The sequence below is a fragment of the Phyllobates terribilis genome, unplaced genomic scaffold (genome assembly GCF_046119375.1).
Source record: "Phyllobates terribilis strain yellow unplaced genomic scaffold, ASM4611937v1 Scaffold_13__5_contigs__length_258822181, whole genome shotgun sequence".
NCBI lineage: Eukaryota > Metazoa > Chordata > Amphibia > Anura > Dendrobatidae > Phyllobates > Phyllobates terribilis.
In genome coordinates this window covers 99,734,037-99,759,465 of record NW_027362773.1, presented here as the reverse complement: position 1 = coordinate 99,759,465, position 25,429 = coordinate 99,734,037, and the positions used below count along the sequence as shown (strand labels likewise).

At 46.4% G+C, this 25,429-nt stretch overlaps 1 protein-coding gene across 1 annotated transcript in view; it reads right to left on the bottom strand.

Annotated features, from left to right (window-relative positions):
- GALNT18 (polypeptide N-acetylgalactosaminyltransferase 18) overlaps nucleotides 1–25,429 on the bottom strand; it is a 190,595-nt gene that overhangs the window by 8,986 nt on the left and 156,180 nt on the right. Inside the window, exons 7-10 of the mRNA XM_073658296.1 lie at nucleotides 14,904–15,089; nucleotides 11,919–12,056; nucleotides 8,894–8,989; nucleotides 2,753–2,917 (exon numbers count right to left, since the gene is read on the bottom strand). Coding sequence (XP_073514397.1) covers nucleotides 2,753–2,917; nucleotides 8,894–8,989; nucleotides 11,919–12,056; nucleotides 14,904–15,089 — 585 coding nt within the window. The remainder of the gene's footprint in view (nucleotides 1–2,752; nucleotides 2,918–8,893; nucleotides 8,990–11,918; nucleotides 12,057–14,903; nucleotides 15,090–25,429) is intronic.

Here is a 25,429-nt window from a genome sequence, read left to right as displayed (position 1 = left end):
GTTTTGCGCAAAAATGTTGTGACATTTCACACAATTTTACGGCACAAAACTATTTGCTGCATCGGGGGCCAAAGTGTATAAGAAAGTGTCAAAACTTCTCAAAACATTGTGATCAAAGGATACACACATCATTTAGGGGAAAAAAATTAAGGTTAATAACTTTTGCAATGTTTTTTTTTAAAAAAAATCTAGAACTGTTTGACTTCTACAGCCTTTGTGTATCATAGTACCCTGCAAAATGTAACCCATACGTTTCCTCGCAGCTGCTGAAAGACAGGCCGACTGCACTTCATGTGCACAGACCAAAAAGGTGATATGACTGTTCTGTGCACGTAGAATATCATTCTTCTCGGCAGCACATCTGTTCACACATGACCATGTGCTGCTGAGACTAATTTTTAAGCTCGCTCCAAAATCATTTCACCTGCCAGATGAGCGTTTTGCAACTACGTCGGGTGATCGTCCGTCTGTTTATAGATAGTCTGATAAATCAGGAAAATAATTCCTAGGAACGCTCGTTAACGATAATCAGCCGGTGTAAGTGTCGCCCTATTCTGAATGCACGGTGATGCATAAAGGCTGTAGAAACCAAATGATCGAACATTTTTAATGAAACCCTATAGGAAAAAATATAATTTTTTAGCTAAAAATAAAATGCTCAGAATGTGTCTAACTTTTTAACCTTGATTTACAGACCTTATAAGACCAGACTAGACCTTTTCAAGAAAACTTTATAGGACCGTGAATGATGTAAAGATGATCTGATGAGAGACGTGTATACATACCGTATAGGATAACATATTCGCGTGCTTATTGCTTTCCTGCGTGCTCCCAGGACTCCGCAGCATTACCCTACTCCATCTCGATTACATCATAACGTCAAATAAATGAGGTTATTTTATACAATATAAAACTCCCAAATCTTATAACGCCCCCCCCTCCCTGTGGCGATTTCCCCACGTCTTACATATGTATTTTCTGCCTAGAAGTCGAGATTTCTAAGTGCAAAATGATTCTGTTGAAGCAGAAAATGACAGCGGATAACAAGGCGCCAAGTGGTTTGTGGCTTCACAGTTGAAAGCCGATTGTTTCCCTGGATGCGGACAGAATAGAAAATCATCTGCCACAATTTCTCTCTTGTTTGGTCTCTTAAGCCGAGATATTGTGATGCGCTGACCTCCCGCAAACAGACGGTCCGGACCGCAGCCGCCAGATGAGCCCAGATCGGGCAATTTGTCACTTTCAATATCTCCAGTCAGACGACGATCCGCAAAGTACTCCGTCTGATGAGACTCGGGGAGATTTGTCCGCTTCTATTTTCAGGAGACAGGAAATGGCTTCCTGCATGTGACAAGCTGTGAAATATAGAGGAGTCTGTGGAGAGATGACCTGAAAACGCCAGCGAGGGGCCGACCGCCGCCACCCAGGCTCAATAACAGCACAGTTATCAGGATATTGCATCGGTTAGGTCAGATAATGCAATCGTCTGTCAGGCGGAAAATCAGGAGCCGCGCAAGAAAGGCACAAAAGAGGCAGGTAGATCATCAATGGACGGTGTGTATATAATGAATGAACATAAAAAGCAGAGTCACTGTGTACAAAAGCTGATCCTGACTTACATACCGTTATACTCCAGAGCTGCACTCACTATTCTGCTGGTGCAGTCACTGTGTACATAAATTACATTACTTATCCCGTACTGATCCTGAGTTACATCCTGTATTATACTCCAGAGCTGCACTCACTATTCTGCTGGTGCAGTCACTGTGTACATACATTACATTACGTATCCTGTACTGATCCTGAATTACATCCTGTATTATACTCCAGAGCAGCACTCACTATTCTGTTTATACTCCAGAGCTGCACTCACTATTCTGCCGGAGCAGTCACTGTGTACATGCGTTACATTACTGATCCTGAGTTACATCCTGCATTATACTCCAGAGCTGCACTCACTATTCTGTTTATACGCCAGAGCTGCAATCACTATTCTGTTTATACGTCAGAGCTGCAATCACTATTCTGTTTATACGTCAGAGCTGCACTCACTATTCTGCTGGCGCAGGCACTGTGTATATACAGAACGTAACTGAGGATCGTAATGTATGTACACAGTGACTGCACCAGCAGAATACTGATCCCGAGTTACATCCTGTATTATACTCCAGAGCTGCACTCACTAATGTAATGTATGTACACAGTGACTGCACCAGCAGAATAGTGAGTGCAGCTCTGGGGTATAATACAGAGAGTAAATCAGGATCAGTAATGTAATGTATGTACACAGTGACTGCACCAGCAGAATAGTGAGTGCAGCTCTGGAGTATAATACAGGATGTAACTCAGGACCAGTAATGTAATGTATGTACACAGTGACTGCACCAGCAGACTAGAGAGTGCAGCTCTGGAGTAAAATACAGGATGCAACTCAGGATCAGTACAGGATCAGTAATGTAATGTATGTACACAGTGACTGCACCAGCAGAATACTGATCCCGAGTTACATCCTGTATTATACTCCAGAGCTGCACTCACTAATGTAATGTATGTACACAGTGACTGCACCAGCAGAATAGTGATTGCAGCTCTGGGGTATAATACAGGGTGTAAATCAGGATCAGGACATAACTGTGCACATAGGACACACCGTTTTGTTTGAGTGACATGTGATGGTCAGACTTTAGGTGTTTAGATCTCTTCTGCCCTGAAGGCTGTTCTTTACATATTATAATGTATGATTGGCAATTACCTGATTAAATTGCCAGTACAGTTTCATCCTCTTGGCTCTGGCGTAGTTGCATTCGATCAGTCTCGGCCGGCTGTTCACATCCACCAGGCAGCGGTTGTCGTCGTCGTCCATTGTTGGGCTCAGGACGCCGACGTGCAGCTGCTGGGAGCTGGAGTAGTAAACGTTCTGCAGATGGGAGAAGAAGGATTTCAGTATCGCGAGGATCTAATGCTGATCACATTCTAATCACGTTTTGATCTTTTTGTAATCCACCGGGTCAGTCAATTCCTCGGTGTTTCTAAGATCTCTACTTGCCAGCAGTGAATTGGAGATTTCTCGATAACAGGCAGAGAGCTTGTCTTGTGTTGCTTACACATCTGAAGATCTGATAGAGAATCCTCTGGTTTAAATGGAGTCTGTCAGCACAAAATGACTGTTCAAACCAAGCACAGGAGCTCATGCACCCTTGGTGAGACAGAGCAGATTGGAGTCAGATAGGTGGGAATATGTACCAATCTCCTCTGGATTCTGTATAAATCAAGGAATAAGAGGGCAGAGATGGATGGAAAACAAGCAGGAGAGAAGATGCACTGAACTGTTTGGCCACACCAAGGGTGCACTGATTGCCTGTGCTTGGTTTGAACAGTCATTTTCATTTTCAGTCTCTGGATGTTTACATTCACTGACAGCAAGCAGATCTTGAAAATGTTCAGTAACTGAAACACGTGGTGTATTAAAAAGCTGCAGAATTCTTCACGGCACAATCTTTACATAACCCATAAAAGAGAGGAGAAGAAACTTTTTCATCAGTTTGAACTTTCTAGATAATCTCATTTTCTTGATTCTTCCGCTCATACCCAGTTTTTCCCTTCATGTCTCTCCTGATTTAAGTGATCTGACGCCCGGCACTTGTGTTATTCATATTTATCAGGCAGCGGATGTCGGGTTTGTCACCTAAACCGTGCGCCTGGCGCCCCGGCCCCCTCCGCGAACCTCCATCAACATAGTAACCGATAGAATACAATTTCCGAACAGTCACCTTTGATTCGCAGGGCTCATTAGGCAGGAGTCGGTGAGCGTCTGCACCGCGAATATTAATGATCGCTATGTGTTTGGTTATTGTTATCATTCTACAAAAAATGGAGGCTGATTACGGCACTCTATCACTGTCGGCGGGTTGTTTTTTTTTCTCTTAAAGGGTCCACGCAAGCTTTTAAGCACAGAAGCTTAGATTGCTCTTCTACATAGTCTCTGGGATTTCTGTCAGGGATTTGCTTACTGCAGCACCTTCCCCGGCTCCCAGCTGATCCTGAAGATGAATGTCCTCCTTTTGACACCTCCTGATTTAGATGCCTCTCGTCTGAGCCGTGTGACCCAATTAAAGCGACTTCTTTCCTGGCAAAGCTCTGGGGGATTTATATAGCAAGGCTTTTATGAACAACGGGGTCCCTTTAAGAGCGTGCATTGATCGCACTGACAGGTAGGTGCACAAATAGACATGCGATGTGCTGCCGTCTAGCTGCCTTGGCAAAAATTGTACCGGATTAAAAAGTGTTACATCCAATAGCTAATTAAGAAAAAAAAAAATAATCCTAATTAAAAAATAATAAAATTATTGCACATGAACGTTATGGACTTGCGCCAGTGTCTGACTGCAGGTCATCAGCGCTCATATGCACATACGACATTTCCGCAGCAGTAAATAAAGCTGCGGATTTCGCTGCCGGTACGTTGCGGTCCCGCTGCACATCTCACAGGGACTGAAATCTGCAATGACAACTGCAGCATAAATCGCCGCGCGGTAGATTTCTAATATTCCACACTGTCCGCAGTCTGCACAAGAGAGTTCTTAAAACCTCATACAAAGTGCTGCTAATGTTCTATCTAATAAATCAGGATGGAAAATCCGCTGTATATGCACTTTATATTAAATCCTGGGGGGGAAAAGCGACTCACAGCAGATTAGTTACAAGGATTGTTCCCGTCATCTGAGCAGGGCGCAAAAAAAAATCCATGCACTTACAGAAGAAACAGGGATAATGGTTTTTGTTCTTTTTTTATATTTAATAAACAAAACAAAATATAAACTTTTCTAGATTCATTTATGGTCCATAGAGATGAACGAACCCAAACTGTAAAGTTAAGGGTTCGTAAGGAGAATTAGAGCTGTTCACGCTGACAACATGGATGAATCCGTTCGGTGATTGGAAACCAGTCGGGGCCGAACCTGCTGGTGATTGCAGCTGACAGAGAAAAACGAGGGGAGTTTCCGGCACAAACGACCGGAGAAAAAATATATAAAAGTTTATTGAATCAAGTTAAAAGTCCATCAAAAGTTAAAAACCTCAACACGCGACACGTTTGTGGTGTCCGGTGCTGAACTTCTGAACTTCTCCTGGAAGTCCGTTTTACAGTTCGGGAGTCCTGAGAGAGCATTTCAGCTCCAAACTTCGGATCCTCATTTATTTCAATGTGGTTCGGGTAGAGTTCTGGTTCCCGAAAGGAACTTTAGTTCAAAGTTCAGTAGGGTACCAGTACCCGAACTTCCATGGGTCCGATCATCATGGAGAAAATCTGCAGCAGAAATTGAGTGGCGGTTCAGATACTTTATGCACGTGCTGTTAACCCATTATCTACCAATGTCCTTATTTTGGGACGCCTAATTTTTTGCTTCTAGCAACTAAGATTTTCTAATTAGGTCCAAAAAAAATGAAAATTGCTAATTTGGCAAGTAATGGGTTAAAAAGCAAAGAACCATTTTATCATGTAATGTAAACTTTGCATGATTTTTTTTTGTGCAGAAAATTTGCTGAATTTAACAGTTTAAGGAAAGTTCATGTGTTTTCAAGAAACTTGTGACCTCTGTGTGTTTTAAAGGGTGACCGTAATTCCAAGCAACTTTTTCAGAATGTTTACATGAGGAATAAGTCATTAGATGATTTGATTCCAGCATTTTCAGCAGTTTTCCCCTCAGTAGGTTCTCTTAATTTGCAACTGACTGAGCTGCTGGGAGGAGACAAGCTGCTATGATGTCTCCCATGCACAGGACGCAGAGACATGACGGATTCCTCCTCTTCATTCCATTGTCAGACAGAGAAACAGCAGCAATATGGAGGACATTATAAAGCAGTAGGGATCTGAGTAGATATGAATCCAGCTCTGGGGTGAGGTAAAAGACTTGTTTGAAAGCTCAGTATGCTCTTTGTTTCTCCCTCTGCCCGTTTCCTCCTGCGGCTCCTTTCTTCTCCATAAAGTATAATAAATACAAGGTGTGACCTGACCTGACAGTGTGCTGGCCATCCTTCTTGTCTCGGCCAGCACCGAGTTGAGCTGTTTTTTTGAGAGTGGATGGTGAGTGCAGGAGGCAGGGGGGAGAAAAAAAAGCATATTTTTCTGATAAAATGTATTAAAGTTTCTTATATTTGTTTTGACTTTACGCAAAGTTTGTTTAAAGACGCTGCTAAACTGTAGTGTTTGTTTTACCCTTCAGACTTCTTGGGGGGAGTCTGAAGAATGAAACATAAGTAAATTTAACTTTGAAGTGCATAAAAAAAGGAAAAAAAAGCCTAAAAAGCAACAACAATGCAAGATTGGGTGATAACATTTTATCCAGCCTCCTCTATTCCTGTAGGACTGCAGTTTTATAGGAGATGAAGCAATAATCCAGTCTTGATGTATATAGGAGGAAAATATTGGAGAAAGACGGCACAAGAGAATAAAACAAGAAATCCATATTCTCTACAACCCTCCGTGGCTATTATGTAACACTTCCCCCTTAAGACATTTTTTCCCCCTTTCCTATTTAGCAGATTCATTCTACATAACGAGAGCGGAGCGGATGTAGGAGCCAATCAAGTCGTCCTCGGCCCACATTACTGGGCTCTTTCACCTCGCCGGTGGCTGCTATCGATCGGCCCCTGTTTTATCACATCAGTTACATCTGTATTAAAAATTGATGGATGCTTCAAAGTAGAGGATGAGATGGCAGCGGGTGGGAGAGTCGCCTGCTATTTGTGTCTGCAGCCTGCAACATGTGCACATCACATAATGGTGTATTTAAAGGGACAGCGGCAACTGTATCCGATTGTGAATATACTCACAGACTGCAATCTCCGTGGGTATCAAACCCCAAAAAACAGTCATATAGGAATGGAAACTCCTCCTCTAATAAATGTGTATTATAAGGAAACCTTTGAAATAATTATTGCATTGTTGACTGCAGTACCGCTTTTCGCCACTGTGGCAGCGGTAAACCCTTTCTATAGAAACCAATGCAATAGCACCACCTGTGATGGAGAAACTTGCAATATTTGCAGTAGGGAGGTTCATCCAGTAATGGGACATGCCTTGCTTTAATTATGGAGAATAACTCTATAACATGGGTATAGTTTTAGGAGCTAAAATACTTTCCCTTTAAGAAGTATATTCTATGTATGGATTGTTATATAGGCAAAGTTGAATAAGTGTCAGTCTCCTCATTCCTGCGGGATTGAAATGTCGCCGGGAGTTTTTCGATACAAAGGCAACGTTAGGTTTTACCCCCCAATGACGGAGACTGAAAGGCTTCAAAGTCTGATTGTTCTCGATTGACTTTTCGCTCCGTATGACTAATCCCTATGAATGAAAAGCGCGGCTATTTTCGCTGGGCTGCAATTATTCAGTTACTTCCATCCTGCGTGCTCCTGGTCTTGAATGGCGTCTCAGCGGGGGCTGGGCTTTCACTCAATCTTCTGCTTAAAAGTTCATCAACCTTCTTAAGACTGTTATTGTTCAGAGGCCTTCACACGGAGACGCCGACCCTTGTCCATAAGGAGACCCAGCGGCAGAAGGAGAGTCTTAATAAATGCAAGGGAGGGGAGGATATTTGGTGGCAGGGGTATTACTTGGATAAGACCCTGTGTTATATGTGATGCTATACTGTACAATGCAATGATGGAAGTGACGAACCTGCAAGCCGATCGGCACTAATTGTGAAATTATAGAAAGAGGATATTCCCATCTCCAAGATCCTATCCCAATATGTAGTAGGTGTAATAATAATATGTAGTAGGTGTAATAATAATAATATTAACACATACCTCCAATAAGAAATGTAGCATAGTTCTTCTGATTCGCTATGTTGCTTACTCCATGGTTACGACCACTCATATAGTGAGTTAGTTGCTAGTGGTCGTAACTATGGATACCCAAGGTACTGCAATGCCCTGTACATGGGGTAAGCGACGTGGCTAATCAGAAGAACTATACTACATTTCTAATTGGAAGTATATTCTAATATTATTATTACACTTACTACATATTGGGATAGGAACTTGGAGATGGGAATACCCCCTTTAAGGCTAGGTTCACATGTCGAGTATTTGGTGCCTTTTAAGTGCACAGGATTTATGTACATAACATATTTTAGAGCTCACAAAGTGGAACAATTTAAATTTCATCTTTTTTGGGGGCACGGAGATCAGTTTTTTTGCAAATCCACAGTATGTCAATTCTTTGTGACAGCTCAAAATCCAAACGGATTCTGCACAAAGAAAAGGGTCAAATCTGCAGCAAAATCTGTCTGTGACAAGTGCAAAAATCAGCGCTAAATATGTCACGTGTGAACCCAGCCTTAAGGGGCTCTCCACAGCCTGCCTGAGGCCGGCAATGGCTGGAGGTAACTAGGGGATGCACTTAGCTTACATGTCCTTTCACAGAATGCAATCCCTGGACTGACCAAGGGTCTCCAGACCCCAACTAATAGCCATACTGGCTGACACAAGCCTGGCAGTTCGGGTCAGGAGACCAATGGTCATTGTGAGGTTCGTGGTCCTTTCATGAACCGTGAAAAACGGACTTGTGAATGAGGCCTCTGGAAACGTTCTCGTGTGCAAAAACACCTTTTTTTTTCCATCCCACATATCCTGTGTGCACAGAGCCTTACGCTGCTTTATTTCTATCCTGTAACTATGGGGACACGAGGGTCTGCAGCGGAGATCTTTAGGTGTCCCACCAGTCTGGATTGTGTGCATTGGCAGGACGGGCACGTGATGATGGCATCGATCTCGGCTACGTTCTATACCCTGGCCAGCTGTAAAAAGAAATGACAGAAGGACTACTGCCCCTGCAGGGCATCCAGCGGTATTACAAATTAACACTGCATTTACAAAAAGCCTAACAAACCTGTGGGGTGAGCCCATGGCAGATGTACAGGATGGGGATGTTGTCCGTGTCCGGCCCTTGGTCAAGGCACAGGTCTGTCTTCAGGGAGTTCTGAAGCTGGAAAAAAAACATGAGACAATAATGACGTTCCTAAAAACCAAACGCTGACCGCATCTACCGATCCATCCTGCCAAATGTCTCCACCATGGGGATAGGTAAATTACATAAAGTCCGACTTGTGGTTACAAGCGATTTCCCTCCATTGGTGTCAGAAAAAATGGTGCACAGATGGAGGCACATTAACGTTTTTACGCTTATGCAATAAAGCGCCAGCGGTGAGCGCGGCCTCCGTCTATCAGGCCGTCATTGGTGGAGCAATAGATGAGTACTCTGCACAATTTCCCTAGGGTCGGCCCAGATGGGTCTGCGCTGCACCATCAGCACCAGGGTCACGTAGACGCCGGATTACAGGGTCTGCCCGGCCACCGCCTTTCACATTGGTATGAAATGACATATTAATCAAAGACAAAGTGGACTGAGAAATTGGATCTGCTCCTTCAAGCAAAGAAAAGATATTTATTGTCCCATCTGATTAACAAACTCATTGTGACTTTAATGTGAAACACGATTGCCGCGCGCCCGGCGAGGAGGGAGATTTACCGGCTGCGGCCGGTCTGGAATGACATTGTAACCTTGTCCTGTGACTGTGGGCAAAGTGAATGAGGAGCAGAAACTGTGTGAAGATCATCTACGGGGCGGAAGGTCGGTCGCCTCCGTACTGTTTAGCTTTCATGCATAAATCCGCCATGTCCGGGGACTAATGAGCGACTGGATAATGGGGCATTCAGAGCGCCCCCATTTACCATTGTACAGGCTCAATTACATAAAGGACCAGTGGAGGTGATTCATTCTGAAAATGATGGGAACCTCGGAGCCGCAGCTAAAGGCGTCCGTACAAACTTCTATGTAATGCAAGGTCAGGAAAGCTTCGTAATCCGCCTGCGGGGGCCATAAGACAACATAAGATGACTTTAAAGACTCCTTCCATCTCAAGGATGTAACGTGTTGTAGGGAGAGTGCAGCATCATACAGCAGAATTCGCAGTATACAGATTGGGTGCTGGCTGTGTTCTACAGCCAGCACCTGTATCTAACAGAAGCGACCGGAACGAGCTCTGATCGCTGCTTATTAATCAGTCAGTCAATCTCTGACAGCGGCATTTAAGTTCAGTGACCCCAGTGGAGTTTCAGTGCCCATCGGCCTCAAAACAGTTGTCGAAGAGCCCTGCCGCTGCCATCTAGGGGTTCACCATAAAGCTCAGAGACACGTTGGGGTTCATAGGAGAGTGTTATTTCTACTATATACTGTAATAATAAAGTATTGCAGTATATAGAACAAGTGATCAAACGAGGAGGTTCAAGATCCAGAGGAGTGCTAAAAAAGACCGAGACAAGTAACAAAAGTAACGTTTCTTTTTGCTTTAATTTCCAATGGGGGAGAAGAGTGGAGTGATATATCATAAAAAGATTAGGTTTCAATCTCTACTCTTCTCCCCCATTGGAAAATAAACCAAAAGAAAAAACGACTCTTGGAATCAGGGGAGAGAAAAGAACGAAAAAGCGAAAACTGTGTGGGCCATTAAGGGGTTAAAAATGGCCCCCCAAGTAGATGCCCTTCTCTGGTATTTCCATGGTGATCCGGTGTATATCGGCTTGTTTAAAGTTCAGGTGACTTTAAAATATTGTGGTGTATTAATAGAAGTGAGGGCTGAACGCAGAGCATTAAAGCTGCCCCTCCGGCTGGGAGCGGATTACACAGAAACCTTCAGCTTGTCGGCCACGCGTTTCCAGCCACAGTCATGTGACCAGCCACATACGCACCTTCTCACATATCCACGCTATCGGGTCATGTGACCGATCATTAAAGGGGAATTGCACCTTATTTTCTGACACGTCCCAGGGTTAGAGGAGATGGCGTTGTTGTGGAGCAGCTTTGACATTTGTCATTATTCCACTTGTGCCCGGATTTTGTTGCGTTTTTAGTCTTTTGCGCCTGTCGTTTTTGATTATACAATATTTATATTTCCCTTTTGGCCTTTTTTTTAGTGCATTTTATGCGTCCCTGTGTTATGTTCGCCAATGTCAGCGGATTTTTAGGGTTTTTAGACGTTTTCGCCTGATTCATCATTTCATGATGAAAGTTGTAAAATTTGTTGCAAAGGAACAGCAGCCCCCCTCACCCTCCTCCAAAAGAGATTTCATGTATATCAAAATTTTTTTATATTTTTGCTACTTTTTAAAGCAAAAAGGCACAAAGATGGGTAAAATAAAGCGCTTTTGACTTTTGCGTCAAACCATGAACCGCAAGCGCCGTTGTGATGAATTTGATTGAAAAAAAACAAAAAAACAGCAAATACAAGAGAAAAGAAAAACTTTAATAAAGAAAATGATATATTGGGGTTTAAATAATTCACTGGTTTCAAGATCTCTGCTTGTGGTCAGTGAACTGGGAGAAAGGAAAAAAAAACCCATCTGTGGCTAGAAGTCTAACACTTCTCTCAGCTGGGGCTTTGTCACAACTGTGTGCAATCTCCACAATCCTTTATTACTGAGTTTGCAGACTGCGGTGGCATTCCCAGCATCGGACTGGCCCACTGGAGGACTGGAAGATCCTCTGGTGGGCCGTGGCAGGCAGTGCATTGCAGCAGTTCTCTTACTGTGTACACAAAACGATACGCTGCCGAGAATGATGATTTTAAAGCAAACTTAAAAATCATTGCACCCGACAAATTTGTCAAGGCATTACTGGATTTTTTGGACAAGTTGATAGTTGGGAACGATTATCTCTGGTGGGCCCAAACTGCTCCAGTCAGACGCTGGGCGTACGGGATGGCAAAAACTCACGTATTTTAACTTAATGCAAAGTTTTTACAGTCAAACATAATAAAATTTTTACTGTAAAAAAATAATAAAACAAAACGAGAGCGTGGAGAGGAGAGCGGTGTTCGATCTTCTACTGATAGTGGCAGGAGGAGGGCGCCACTCACCACGCCGTAGGCGATGTTGTCAGAGTAGGTTCTCATTTCCGGATACACTGTGACGAGGTACCACCGAAAGGTCTTACACTGCAGCCGCTTCCTCAGGGCTTTCCTCTCTGAAATGTCACCTATGTCAATGCCGGGGTCCTGCAGGAGAGAGAAAGCAGAGAAAGGAGTCAGTCCCTCGCTCGGCGGCTGTGATGGTCGTCAGCGAGGAGATGAATGGATGTGACAGCGACGCAATAAGCGCAAAGTCAGCAAGAGAGAAGCGGCAACCCACGGGGACTAACGCGCAGCGTTCTGCAGTCACCGGGGCGGCGGATTATTGTGCAGAACCGCAGCAAACCTTCCATCTGAACAAATATATATAACTTTTTTAAACCATCTTTGTAAAGAAATAGTCAGTCAGGACTCCACAAAAGCTGAATCGTGATCCCCTCTGGCCTGGAGGACCCCTCTCTCTGCTGGCTTGGTGGAACCCCCCCCCTCCCCTCAGCTGGCCTGGTGGAACCCCGCCCCCTCTCAGCTGGCCTGGTGTGGAACCCTCCCCGCTCCTCTCTCAGCTGGCCTGGTGGAACCCCCTCTCTCAGCTGGACTGGTGGAACCCCCACTCTCAGCTGGACTGGTGGAACCCCCACTCTCAGCTGGACTGGTGGAACCTCCACTCTCAGCTGGACTGGTGGAACCCCCCTCTCTCAGCTGGACTGGTGGAACCTCCACTCTCAGCTGGCCTGGTGGAACCCCCCTCTCTCAGCTGGCCTGGTGGAACCCCCACTCTCAGCTGGCCTGGTGGAACCCCCACTCTCAGCTGGACTGGTGGAACCCCCTCTCTCAGCTGGACTGGTGGAACCCCCTCTCTCAGCTGGACTGGTGGAACCCCCACTCTCAGCTGGACTGGTGGAACCCCCACTCTCAGCTGGACTGGTGGAACCCCCACTCTCAGCTGGACTGGTGGAACCCCCTCTCTCAGCTGGACTGGTGGAACCCCCACTCTCAGCTGGACTGGTGGAACCCCCACTCTCAGCTGGACTGGTGGAACCCCCACTCTCAGCTGGACTGGTGGAACCCCCACTCTCAGCTGGACTGGTGGAACCCCCACTCTCAGCTGGCCTGCTAAGCTGGCCAGGGGACCCCTCTGTCGTTACTCAAATTTGCTAAAAACTGACTATAATTTGATCAGTCATTTCTTTGCTATTCCAAAAAGGAGAAGTGTCGTCCTTCCACCGCTGAAGAAATTCCACCAGAAACCTTAAAAAATGCCATGAATGGGGAAGACCACTGGGGTCAGAGGAGCCCAATCACTTTTCACATCCTAAGGGTCTCACGTCTGTGATTTGAGCTTTCTTAGCGGCTGCTGCAGCCTCTCTCCTGCGGGTGACGCTGTCTGCGCCTGGTACTAAAGCTCAGCGCGCAGAGCCGCACAGTTCTGGTGGTCCTGCAGTGCATTGTGGGATGTTGTGCCGTTCACGCTGTATATGGCAAGCTGTGTGGAATTTGCTTCCCTTTCTAAGAACCCAAGTTTGGCAAATAACGACACTGTTCCTTTAAAAATTACCAAAACCATAAAGTGGGGAGGACGGCGTCCATTATACTCACCCCTCTGATGTGGCGCAGTTCATCTCCATTATTAGTCTTGTGGGGGAGGCAGACGCATGCTCCGGTGGGGGAAGGTGCAATATGTTGATGTCCTCATTAATGCACATTTGTTATATGTATTGGATACATAGGGAAGCACGAAATTCTTAAAGGGACCTGGCCATCTGACACCCTAATAACTGCAAAGGGAATGGCAAAACTGGAAAATGTCTCCCTTTCAGTCACCAGCACAGTCGTAGTGAAGGACATGATGTCTGCTCGCCTTTAAAGGATGTGAAATGCGTTGAATGGCACAAATCTGCTCGTTTTCTGCAGCCCCTCAATTCCCACTGGGGCCAAGTAATCAGCACCTCAGAGTGGAGAAAACTCCGGGTCGGACATCAGACACGGCTGCATCATCAGAAGTGACGCGTTTTGAGCCTGGCTGATCAGCTCTGTCTCATACAGCAATGAGAGATCACAAACTAAGAATCTTTCATAGACTCCTCCATCACTTTCCAGGTCTTTGGGACTGATGCCGGTTGATGTAGCAGTACCCGCCGCACCAACTGGACAGTCTCATCTCCAGACATTATATATTCATACAAGGGAGCAATGGCTGAGCCTTAAAGGGGAAGTCCGGGGAAAACGAGTCCTCACCAGTCCACACAGCAAAGGTGATAACTTGCTGATCGGTGGGGGTCCGACCTCTGTGAACTGCACCAATCTGCAGAACAGGGCACTTTTATCCCCATCAGAATGAAGCTGCAGTTTGCACGCCTGACCGACCGCCACTCCACTCATTCCCTATGAGGCTACCAAGCGCTGCACTTGGCTACTTCTGGCAGCCTCAAAGGAAATGAATGGAGCGGCGGTCAGGAATCTGCACAGCTGCTCCATTCTAACGGGGATCAAAGTTCCCCATTCTGCAGGGGGGGCAGGCCTAGCGGGATAATATAGGGGGGCAGGCTTAGCGGGATAATACAGGGGGGGCAGGCCTAGCGGGATAATATAGGGGGGCAGGCTTAGCGGGATAATACAGGGGGGGCAGGCCTAGCGGGATAATATAGGGGGGCAGGCCTAGCGGGATAATATAGGGGGGCAGGCTTAGCGGGATAATACAGGGGGGCAGGCTTAGCGGGATAATACAGGGGGGCAGGCTTACGGGAAGTGGGAAGGGTTTCCTCAGACCTATGAAATTTACACCACTAACCTGCCGCCGGGTACGCCCACACCATCATCACAGTCTTGCCACCCTCTTCTCTCTATGTAGAATTTGCAACAAGTCCCTGTCCAGGGTGGGGGCTTTCATGACCTGTGCCAGTGTACTTTTTGTATGGACCCCCCCCCCTGGACACCCCCCCTCCTCCCCCTGTACCTGCCTGGTAATAGTCTCCATTTTGGCTGGTGGGCACTTACCTCTTGCGGTATGTTCCAAGCCATGTACACGTGACTCTTAAACTCGTCCATCCAGACCTCCGCCACCCGCAGGGCGTTCCTCCGGACGTGGGCCGTCAGGTCCTCTGTGTACGGCTTGTGCGCCCTTTCTATGTGGGCTATCCTGGAGCATGGTAAGACCTCCACGCTGCCCCCACACTGCCAAACCTAGGAGGTGCACGAAATAGAACGGTCATCAGATTTGTCCAAAATCTACACCCAGTACCAAACTAATGGTACGGCAAGACCAGCAGAAAATCAGCCACTTATCCCGCCATTGTTATACAAATAAGTTTAATCTTCTATATTATTTGCGGAGCATATAGTGCACAAACCATAGTAATGTTATCAGCCACTACTTGATGGTTTCCAGGTAGCTCCAGACTTTCCTCTTGTTCTATCCCTGCTCGTTACTTTCATAGTTGACGCTAATTAGTTCAAATTCTGCAACTAACCTGGGACAAAAAAAAAATCCTCACAAGCAACAGCAGCTTACTGACTGTTTCCAGGTAATAACCACTTTGCCCAACTCATTAAGACATGCAAATCCAATGTAAGAGTGTGTGATCAACTTGGATACTGTCAGTTTCCCTCGTGCTTAGCTGCAGGGTGTCCCGAGCAGTAACAATCTGTTTGCAGCCGCTACCCTGCTTGTTGATGGTTTCCAGATTGTTAAATATTTTTTTTACATTGCAAAGTGACTTAAAAATCACTGAAATGTCAATAAAGCTATATTAGGTTTTCTGGCTACTGTGGACCCATGATTTTAAATAGCTGGAAAACCCAATCTATAGAGGAACGCAGATCGTCCTGATACAGGAAAACACAATCTGTCAGAAGAAATGGAACAATCTGTTTCTAGAAATAATGACATCCCGAGCCGGGAATTCATCTCTGTCTGTGCCGGATCCTCGCTGTGCGGACTCGGCTGGCAATAGTGCGCCTGTGCGGTCACCCCGGCGCGGCAGACGCGACTTATCCCAGAATTTAATGACAATATTGATCACTGGCAGAGATGGAAATCCTATTAATGCAGTCACCCGCGCGGCCGAATCCACATTACAATACAAAGAAAACAAATTATACCTTCATTACCATCTGTTACGTCAATTATTTACGCTCTACCCCAGCACTGGCGAGGGGGCGGCTCACAGACTGGCACACGCCATTGTGCCGGAACCGGTTATTACAGTGTTCAGAGCAAGTAATTGGGTATATTACAGCGGAAAATAAGGATCTATTCAAAGTATGTATAAAAGGGGTACAAATGGGTGCAGATTTAAAGGAGACAGACTCCAACAATGCAAAAGTGTCATGTCCTTTGCATAACTTCTCTTATGTTGATACATTCCAGTATTATACTCCAGAGCTGCACTCACTATTCTGCTGGTGGAGTCACTACGTACATACATTACTGATCCTGAGTTACATCCTGTATTATACTCCAGAGCTGCACTCACTATTCTGCTGGTGGAGTCACTACGTACATACATTACTGATCCCGAGTTACATACTGTATTATACTCCAGAGCTGCACTCACTATTCTGCTGGTGCAGTCACTGTGTACATACATTACTGATCCTGTACTGATCCTGAGTTACATCTTGTATTATACTCCAGAGCTGCAATCACTATTCTGCTGGTGTAGTCACTGTGTACATACATTACTGATCCTGTACTGATCCTGAGTTACATCCTGTATTATACTCCAGAGCTGCACTCACTATTCTGCTGGCGCAGTCACTGCGTACATACATTACATTACTTATCCTGTACTGATCCGGAGTTACATCCTGTATTATACTCCAGAGCTGCACTCACTATTCTGCTGGTACAGTCACTGCGTACATACATTACATTACTGATCCTGTACTGATCCCGAGTTACATCCTGTATTACACTCCAGAGCTGCATTCACTATTCTGCTGGTGCAGTCACTGTACATACATTACATTACTGATCCTGTACTGATCCTGAGTTACATCCTGTATTATACTCCAGAGCTGCAGTCACTATTCTGCTGGTGCAGTCACGGTGTACATACATTACATTACTGATCCGGAGCTACATCCTGTATTATACTCCAGAGCAGCACTCACTATTCTGCTGGTGCAGTCACTGTGTACATACATTATAGTACTGATCCTGAGCTACATCCTGTATTATACTCCAGAGCTGCACTCACTATTCTGCTGGTGGAGTCACTGTGTACCTACATTACATTACTGATCCTGTACTGATCCTGAGTTACATCCTGTATTATACTCCAGAGCTGCACTCACTATTCTGCTGATGCAGTCACTGTGTACATACATTATTGATCCTGTACTGATCCTGAGTTACATCCTGTATTATACTCCAGAGCTGCACTCACTATTCTGCTGGTGCAGTCACTGTGTACATACATTACTGATCCTGAGTTACATCCTGTAATATACTCCAGAGCTGCACTCACTATTCTGCTGGTGCAGTCACTGTGTACATACATTACATTACTGATCCTGAGTTACCTCCTGTATTATACTCCAGAGCTGCACTCACTATTCTGCTGGAGAAGTCACTGGGTACATACATTGCTTACGCTGTATTATACTTCAGGGCTGCACTCACTATTTTGCTGTACATTTATCTGTGCTATCTCCAGCTGTTCTACAACTACAACTCCCAGCAGGACATACACGCTGCATAGTATTCGTGCATGCAGAGAAGTTTTGCAGCAGCTGGAAAGTCACAGATCGGAGACCAGTGATGTAAATGTCGAGCAATCAATGGTTAATCTGTACATGGCAGATTAATAACGCTGAAGGGTGCACAGGACTGGGGGGGGGGGGGCTGCAGACGCTGAGTGTAAGACCCCCGCTCTTTTTTGCAAATGTAAGTGACGCAGTCCCATAAAGTGGCCAGCTGTGAGCTCCAGGCTGGAGCTGTGGGGTCAGTGTGGGATTTGGGTCCTTTCCAGGGTTCCCGATGTTCTGCAGCAGCTTACAGCGCAGTCATGGACACTTTACAAGCTGTCGAGCAGCCATTGGCCTCCAGTCTGAAGGGCTCCTGTTCCAGAACAAGCCGGGAGCCATCTGCACGGTGGGACGGCTGCCATGTCCATGGATAACACGGGGAGCGGGCAGAGCGTGGAGACGAGTACACATACTAATGTGGTCCGAGGAGACAGTCCCTTTAACATACTGCCAGCTACTGTGTTCTGCCCTCAAGAGCTGCGCTCTGCCCTCAAGAGCTGCGCTCTGCCCTCAAGAGCTGACGATCTAATAATCGGAAAACAGAATGTCGATCAGCTGTAACCTCTCCTGCGGAATACACTGACAAACCCATGTATCTAAGCTTATCATGGGTGATACAGGCACCTGAGCCACTGTATCTAATCTTATGTGATACTGTCAGCTTTTAGATGCACTGACTTGACACACATCTTACAGGAGAAGCTGACCGTATACGACAGGACTAGATACAGTGGCTCAGGAGACAACAACACATGATGGGTTTAGATACACTGACTTGTCACACGCCTTCATGTGAGATCTCTTCTGAGTATGCATCTAAGACAATCATGTGCGGTACTGACTGCTGCATCTAATCCTATATCACATGTAATAGTCTGAGTGACCATTTACAGTGAGTGCTACATGAACTGAGCCAGCAGGGGGCAGCAACTAACACGAGCGAACAGGAAAAGTGGCAGAATAGGGATTACAGCTCTTGCTGGACTGGAGTATAGGATTTGTAACATTCATTAGCCCTCATTCAGACGTCAGTGATTTTTGCAAAAAAAAGAGACTATTATTAATCAGTGATTTTGCACTGGTGGAGAAAAAAAAAAGTAAAGCTTCCATTTTTGATTAGTAAGGTTTCTCCTTGTGGAGAGTGACATGCCAGGTCTGGCATGCCAGTATGAGGAGACTTAAATGCCATGCATGCTCCTCTGGGAAATTAAATATGCAAATTGTCTCTTCAGAGAAGAAGCGGACTAGAACTCTAGTGCCACCTACAGGAAGCAGCGATCCTAAAAGTCAATATCGACACTTTAACAAGCCGTGTAATATGACTTCGGATAAAAACCAAGTCAGAATCTCAATTTGTAGACTTCTGACTTGTAAGATCGCTACTTCCTATAGGTGGCACTAGAGTTCAAGTCCTCTTCCCCTCTGAAAAGACAATTTGCATATTTAATTTCAAAGAGGAGCATGCAAGGCATTTAAGTCTCCTCATACTGGCATGTCACTCTCCATAGGGAGGAACCTTACCCCTTAGACCTCAGTCCAGAGCCTCTCACCTAGCCAAATCAATTCTCATACTTCGCACTGATGAGGGGCAGTACCCCGAAACACTGTCTACAAATTGAGATTCTGATTTGGCTTTTATCCCAAGTCATATTACAAGGCTCGTTAAAGGGTCGATAGGGACTTGTAATATTGCTATTTCCTACAGGTGACACTATAATGTTCAAGTCCTCGTCCTCTGACGAGACAATTTTGCATATAATCATTTTTGATAGGACACAGAGTCATATGAAAAGCCCCATTAGTGATAATGGGTACATGTGAAAAAAGTGGATAGAGTGTGTACATGAAAACTGGAGGTGTGAATGAGGCCTTAAGCTGCAGAACCAGTGAAGCTGAACGTTGTCGGTTACACAGTGAGAAGTATCGTATTTGGGCTCTCCACATTTCTGGTCCATTTCTGAAAATTTGCGTTTGTCTGTCCCCTGTACAATGAGTCTGTGTAATGCAATAAAAAAATAATAAAAAAGTGATAAAAATTCTCAGGACAAAGGCTGGCTGGTCATCTGCACAGAGCCTTGTTGTGGCAGCGCCGTCCAGGACTCTGCGTTCGTTGCGCTCGCTTGTGTTTTCTGGTTTTACAGCTCAATCATTACATGAGAAAACAAAGAGCATTTCCATTATGGCATAAAATGATAAACCCGTCCGGCAGAGCGAGGCAGATTAACAGCCACGACGTATACGGTATACGCCAGTAATTCCTCCTGTACGGTAACTGTTTCCAGCAGCATCTGCCAGACGCTCTGTTTCCTGGCAAAGTTCCCCCGAGGGGCAGCCATGTCTGTAAGGGGACAACTACATGGACAGAGGAGCGGGTACTTACAGTCGTGATTTGTAGCTGTGCAGCTGCTGTAATCCCGTGCACTTCAGCAGGTTACAACAGCTGGATGGATAACCCCTGCTAATCTTAATATTCCTGATTCTTGAATCGAATGCAAAATTGCAGCATACGATAATGCAATCTTTTCTGTTTAATACGATGTAGCAGCAGCTTTTTGTAAAAGTGCTGTACCCTCCATAACACAGGCCACTGTAGGGAGCGCCCCCCCAGTGTGTTGGATGTGAGGTTGCTGCACTTTGATGATTTGCTGAGGGATTCAGAAATGTGTCCAACACTGGGAAAGCCACGAAGGATGATTGATGGACGAGTCCCCCGGGCAGAGTGCACCGTACGTCCATCCAGACTGACCTTAAGCCTCACCACCGGGACCGGATGAAGGTAAAATCTGATCACAGGTGAAGACTCTCAACATCCTCAATTATTTATAGCCAGAAATCGGACGAATTTTACTGTAAAAAGTTGAATTTTTCTTTTAAAAAGTCATTGGTATTAAAAGGATTTTTTTTAAACTTTAATGCACGGTTTTTGGGGCTAAAAATCATTTTTGCAATTTTGTTTCATTAAAAATTCTGTACTTGTGTGTCAGGATGTGTTTTTTTTTACCCCCATCCAGATGATTTAGGCCAGGGGTCTCAAACATGCGGCCCCTCCGGCTGCTTCTTGCGGCCCACAGTCACAGACCCCGTAATGATCGCGGCTCTCTCCAGCAGCCGCCGACATCTGCACTGTAATGCAGTGTATTGCCGCGCAGAGACCGGCTCTCTGCACAGCAATACCAGTGTCAGCCGCCGGCCTATCAGAGGCCAGCAGCTGACATCTGCGTCCCAGCGCAGCGGCGTATGACATCACTGCCATGCGCAGATGTCAGCGGCTGGCCTCTGATAGGCCGGCGGCTGACACTGGTATTGCTGTGCAGAGAGCCGGTCTCTGCGCGGCAATACACTGCATTACAGCGCTGATGTCGGCGGCTGCTGGAGAGAGCCGCGATCGTTAAGGGGTCTGTGCCTGCGGGCCACAGGTGCAGAAAGGACGCCGAAGGAACGGAGGACAGGTGAGAATCTTTTTTTTCTTTCTGTCATGTGAAACACAGCACAGGGGACCCTGTGCGCAGTATGGGGGGACGGGGGACCCTGTGCGCAGTATGGGTGGGACGGGGGACCCTGTGCGCAGTATGGGTGGGACGGGGGACCCTGTGCGCAGTATGGGTGGGACGGGGGACACCCTGTGCGCAGTATGGGGGGGGGGACCCTATGCGCAGTATGGGGGGGGGGGGACGACCCTATGCGCAGTATGGGGGGGGGGGACCCTGTGCGCAGTATGGGGGGGGGACAGGGGACCCTGTGCGCAGTATGGGGGGGGGACAGGGGACCCTGTGCGCAGTATGGGGGGGACGGGGGACCCTGTGCGCAGTATGGTGGGGGGACGGGGGACCCTGTGCGCAGTATGGTGGGGGACGGGGGACCCTGTGCGCAGTATGGGGGGGGACCTGGATGGGGGACCATGTCTGCAATATGGGGGACCATGTCTGCAATATGGGGGACCTGGATGGGAGACCATGTCTGCAATATGGGGAACCTGGATGGGAGACCATGTCTGCAATATGGGGAACCTGGATGGGAGACCATGTCTGCAATATGGGGAACCTGGATGGGAGACCATGTCTGCAATATGGGGAACCTGGATGGGAGACCATGTCTGCAATATGGGGAACCTGGATGGGAGACCATGTCTGCAATATGGGGAACCTGGATGGGAGACCATGTCTGCAATATGGGGAACCTGGATGGGAGACCATGTCTGCAATATGGGGAACCTGGATGGGAGACCATGTCTGCAATATGGGGAACCTGGATGGGAGACCATGTCTGCAATATGGGGAACCTGGATGGGAGACCATGTCTGCAATATGGGGAACCTGGATGGGAGACCATGTCTGCAATATGGGGAACCTGGATGGGAGACCATGTCTGCAATATGGGGAACCTGGATGGGAGACCATGTCTGCAATATGGGGAACCTGGATGGGAGACCATGTCTGCAATATGGGGAACCTGGATGGGAGACCATGTCCGCAATATGGGGAACCTGGATGGGAGACCATGTCCGCAATATGGGGAACCTGGATGGGAGACCATGTCCGCAATATGGGGAACCTGGATGGGAGACCATGTCTCCAATATGGGGGACCTGGATGGGAGACCATGTCTGCAATATGAGGACCAGTTCAAAAGGTGTATAGAAAATAAAATGGTATCACTAAAAGTGTCACTTTGTCATGCAAATAATGCGGCCCCCCAAATTAAATGTTTTTCCGTGTGCGACCCATATGCCCAGCCCATATGCCTCTTCTGATTAATAGGCCCTACAGAATGTCATGCTGCAACAATGATCTTGAGCCTGACTAACTAATTCGAAGCGGCACCTGGGATCTCAACAGATCGGAGGAGGTTCACAGGGGTCAGATGCCGCAGCCATGGACTAACTATGTGGCTGCTAGACCGGACCGAGGTCCTGCAAATCAACCTATCCAGATCCATAACTGAAGGACAAGAAACTTGGGGCCCAGGGTTGATCATATACAGATGGAGCAGACCGTAGTGTCCTCTATGACAACGGCCCGGAGCGGTTACTGTTTGGAGCTTTTATACATTAAGTTGAGAAACTTTTCTGTTTGTTACTTTGTGTCATGTTCAGATTTGTGAATAATTTAAAAGGCTGTAACTTAACAGATGGTCCAATGCAAGACAAGCGGAGAGCCGCGCTCGCTGTGTGCACCGAATATTTAATCAACGCCAAAAGAAAGCAGTCGTGCGATCTAAATGTGAGAAGCCATGTTAACTAGCAGTAAATCAGCAGCACGGGCGAGGGCTGAGCAGGTGTTACTATCAGTAATCCCAACGCACGCGCCATCGCTGCCGACAGATAAGTACAATCCCGCCGCGTGACAGGCAAAGCGCGGCCGAGTCCCCGAACTGCAGCATATGTGCAGCTAAAAGATGACAGCTGCTGATAACGTCGTTAGAGGGCGAATGAATCAGACGCGGCTCCGGTAACCGCCGGATTTTAATTTTCTCTTACAAGTCCCGGGAGGACGATGGGGATTGTCATTAGGAACATGTAATCATACAGGGAAATCATACTGTGTGCTTAACGCTAAGTAACGGTTCCTATTGATCGGCGCTGTCAAGTTTTAAAACGCATCGTGGATTATGTCATAAAGTAATGAACGCCGGTGGTTGGAAAGGAACGGGCTGCCGGAAAATAGAGCATTTCTCTCTTAAAGGGAAAGGTGACTTTAGCGCTACTGCTATTCGAAAAGAGCGATCCAGCTCTGCTAACGGTAATTCCGAAAAAGCTCTGTCTATAGTGAATTATACACCCGTTAGTATCAAAGGTGTTGCCCACTACTCGGACGACCCTCTCTCAATCAGCATGAATCCCTCCAGTAAAACAATACCTATACTTGCTTCCGTTGCTGGCGATGTACCAGTGATGCCAGAACTAGTTCTCCTGGGGATAAGTCTTCAGTCAACATGCGAAATCGCATGCGCAAAACGCGTGACAAACGCTTGTCCCTGGCTGAAAAAACACATGTACAATCCGCATGCGTTTTTTCTGCCAGGGAGATGCAGAAACGCTCAGGAAAAAATCCGGAGCATTTCTGCATCGTGGGCACATAACATTGTTAGGCTATGTCATATAATCCCTGAGCCCAGTCAGCACTGGCTTCACTCTCCCTGCTGACAATATGACAGTGAGAGCTGCGGCTGCTCTTCACTTCCTCTCGATGTCTGATTCGTCCAAAGACGGGGGAGTGAAGTTAGTGCTGATTGGGCTCAGTGATTGCATGACATAATGTTACGCAATCCCCGGGAGAGCTAGTGCCGACATCACTGGAAAGACACTGGCAAAGGAGAGGAGTACAGGTATTATTTTATTGGAGGCAAACATGCTGATTGAGACGGAGGTGTCCGAGTAGTGGACCACCTCTTTAAGCAATTTAAAGTGGACAAGTTAGGCCAATGAATCTGCCCTGAAGAACTACACTATATGATTAAAAATGTATAGTTTATGGGACTGCCGGAGAAACCAAAGTACAGCACTCCGCTATTTCCAGCAGTCCCAGGGACAATGAATGAATGAATGAATGAATGAAGCGGAGGTCGAGCGTGCTCACTTTTCCGATCCACCCAAGATGGAGCTCTGCAGAGTGACGTTCCTGAGATCACTCCTAATAGTCAAACCTCCTGGGAAAATTTGTAATTGTGAAAAAGTAATCCCTTGCATAAGAGGCCAGTGGACAAGTGCTGACGATCCGGTGCCAATGTACCAAGTGCTGCCAAGTAAGCAACCACAAGAGGTCCTGCTGCCAGGGCTTGTTACAATTGTATCCAACCTGGACTGATACATTGTAACAAGCTATTAACAAACCATCAGGGCAGGAGGGTAACTTGTGCTGCTGATTTATTTACCTCACTGTAACAAACCTCCTGCTGTGAGAAGTATATGAAAAAAAAAAATCTTAAAATGGTAAAACCTTAGAAGGTGACTAATACTTGGGGTCACCCACGTCATGCCCCAGAATCTGACCTTGAGTCTTGGCTCTGCCTCCCGCACTCCAGCATCTTGTAGCAGTGATTTACATTCGCCGTCGCTCCAGAACGGTGATTATATCTGGTAATTAATAAGATAAGAGCAATGTGGGGCGAGCGAGATGATGCATGTGCGCTCCGCTCGTATATTATCAGACAAGCACCAGGGAATGCCGAAGACTGTTTTTAGATTTGTGGATGAAGCAGAACTTGTCCCTGAAGAATGAAGGAAGGGAACGTGCAATCGGTTTTAGATGTTAAAGATATTTCACGGCAGAGAGAAGATCCCAATTCACACATTGCAGCAGAGAACAGCACACCCCTGTCCCTGCAGTGCAGGGTGGTGTCCCAAGCTGCGGCCACAGGAGAAGTTAGCTACTCCCTCCCTCGCTCTTGCCACTTTTTACCTACATTCCCCATCAACATTGTAAAGAAAAGTACAAAAAACAGCCTTGTGCCCCCATGACTGGTAGGTGTGCGAGTGGTTATCAGTATTTTGCACCTGCGCTGCCTCCATCTTTATCATGGGGGCTCGCTGCAGCACACAGTGCATCAGTAACGTGACCAGGTACTGGGAAATATGGCGGCTTTTACTTCTGTGATGTTTATTGGGGGCGCAGCTCTATCTTGCACATCTCTGATGAGCACTGGGCAAAGAGACCCGGAGATACTAAAATCAACTTTAGCAACCAGTGCCAGGCAGCTGCTGCCAAGGCAAAATCACAGGATGCCTTTAAAAAAAAAAGGATTTTTTCATACCTGGGTCTGTATCTGACTAAAGA